This window comes from Corvus brachyrhynchos, unplaced genomic scaffold (genome assembly GCF_000691975.1).
Source record: "Corvus brachyrhynchos isolate BGI_N302 unplaced genomic scaffold, ASM69197v1 scaffold202, whole genome shotgun sequence".
In the NCBI taxonomy this organism is placed as follows: domain Eukaryota; kingdom Metazoa; phylum Chordata; class Aves; order Passeriformes; family Corvidae; genus Corvus; species Corvus brachyrhynchos.
In genome coordinates, this window is record NW_008238132.1 from 5755793 (window position 1) to 5757924 (window position 2132).

General features: G+C 42.3%; 1 protein-coding gene across 3 annotated transcripts in view; it reads right to left on the reverse strand.

The window, feature by feature from the left end:
* Positions 1 to 1191: 1191 nt before the first annotated feature.
* Positions 1192 to 2132, reverse strand: part of CPB2 (carboxypeptidase B2) — a 13087-nt gene continuing 12146 nt past the window's right edge. For all 3 annotated transcript variants that reach the window (XM_008633167.2, XM_017733605.1, XM_017733604.1), the window contains 2 exons: positions 1617 to 1701; positions 1192 to 1493 (listed from right to left, as the gene is read on the reverse strand). In XM_008633167.2, the coding sequence (XP_008631389.1) occupies positions 1309 to 1493; positions 1617 to 1701 (270 nt within the window). In that variant the 3' untranslated portion in view covers positions 1192 to 1308. The remainder of the gene's footprint in view (positions 1494 to 1616; positions 1702 to 2132) is intronic.

Here is a 2132-nt window from a genome sequence, read left to right on the forward strand (position 1 = left end):
GAGGTGTTTGGCCTGGAGGGTGCTCGGAAGTGACTTTATCCCACTCTACAACCACCTGAAAGAAGGTTTAGCCAGGTGGGGGCGGTCTCGTCTCTCTGGCAACAAGTGAGAGGACGAGAAGACATAGTCTTAAGCTGCACTAGGGGAGATTCAAGTTGAACATTAGAAAGAAATTCTTCGCGGAAAGGAGGATTAAACATTGGGATGGATGGCTAGGGAGGTGGTGGAATCACCGTAGCTGCAGGTGTTTAAGGAAATATTGTACATAACATTCAGTGCCCTGGTCTAATTGACAGGGTGATGTTGGATTGTACCTTGGACTCAGTGATCTCAGAGGTCTTTTCCAACCTCAATGATTCTGTTATTCTGTGATCTTCAACTAGACTAGGTTGCTCAGAGCCCCGTCCAACCTGACCATAAATGTTTCCAGGGATGGGGCATCCACCACCTCTCTGGGCAACCTGTGCCAGTGCCACACCACCCTTATTGTAAAACAACCTTCTTTCTTAATCTAAACCTGCGCTATTTTGGTTTAAAAGCATTGTCTCTTGTCGTGTCATCTTACAAAGGTCTTAAAAAGTTTTCAGGCTAGTGTTGTGCTGCAGCAAAATGGGGCATCCACCACCTCTCTGGGCAACCTGTGCCAGTGCCACACCACCCTTATTGTAAAACAACCTTCTTTCTTAATCTAAACCTGCCCTATTTTGGTTTAAAAGCATTGTCCCTTGTCGTGTCATCTTACAAAGGTCTTACAAAGTTTTCAGGCTAGTGTTGTGCTGCAGCAAACACTTGGCTGGAGGGTGAATGGACTTGGGCTGCCTGTAGTGGAGGAGCATGTGGGCAGCTCCCACTTGGTGATTTGGCCACTTACGTGTCCTCACCTTGCTGTGACCACCCTTCCTGTTTCACAGTGGATGCGATAAGTAGGGTTGTTTTCTTGTACCGAAATCCTATAATGATGCAAATTACCTAAATGTGGGAATCTCTTCTATGGATGTAGTCTGCCCAGTATGCCCTGTGTCAGTCGGAGACTCATTCACCTGGAGATCCCACCATCTAATGGGACATCTGTGCTATTTTCCCCTTACACTGTGCTCTCTCTTTGTACTTGTGGTGCAGTGAGCTACCATTGTAGATATATACATATAAGTATGGCTGAAAAAAACTGATGTGTTCTCAAATACAGGGGGATGCAGTCATTCTGGGGTTTTGCCTATATAGAAAGAATTTTAATAAAGGCGCAAGCTTTTTAATTACATTTTTGTAAGTAACTAAGTGCAGTCATGCTGGAATAAATTATACTCAACATCACAAATTTTGAAGAACGTGTTGAGCTATCACTTTGACAGCAGAAAGTGCTTCTAAGCAAGTTGGCTTGATTTCTCGAGAAGGAAGCAAAAATCCATAAGTTCCTGTGTCACGAAGCTCAAAGGTGAAAGAATATTTAATGCCAAGATCGTAAGCCCAGTCGTCGGACCCTCCAGGAGCTAAATCTGTGTGAGGAAGGGAAAACAGAAAAATTGCCTGAAACCAGAACTTTTTCTGTTCAAAAGCTGTCTTCTGATGCCAGCAGGGATACACTGACATGCCTTTCATTGCAGTAAAGTCATACTTACAGATTGTTTGTGCACCAGCACCAGGTCTATAAGTTTTCCAAGTTGTCCTCTTTATAGCTTTAGCTGCTTTCTGTGCCAGACTTTCCTGAAATTAAACAAAACATTATTACCTTTAAGGCCTTGTGAAAGTAGTTAATTTGTACACAGTTAGAATTTACTTACACTGTGCTCAGGATTTCACATTAGTTAAATAATCATATAAAAGGTTCTAGAAAACTCACTGAATGTGGTAAAAGTTTTCAGCGTATGCCCATGCTACAGATTGCATTTCTGCTGTAGACAGATAAAAAGTATAGATGGGACCTTACCCTCACTACTGGCAGTAAACCGTTGTCAAACCATTTGTTCTCATTTGTCTCATATTTTTTCTGTTCTGCTGCAGTATTCAAGTCACTCTTTATTTAAGTAATACTGACAAATATGGCAGGGAAATATTTTAATTGATAGAACCCTACTATTAAGCCATGAAGAAGACTAAAATGCCCAGACTCGGTGCACCTCTTTCTGCTTTACAGG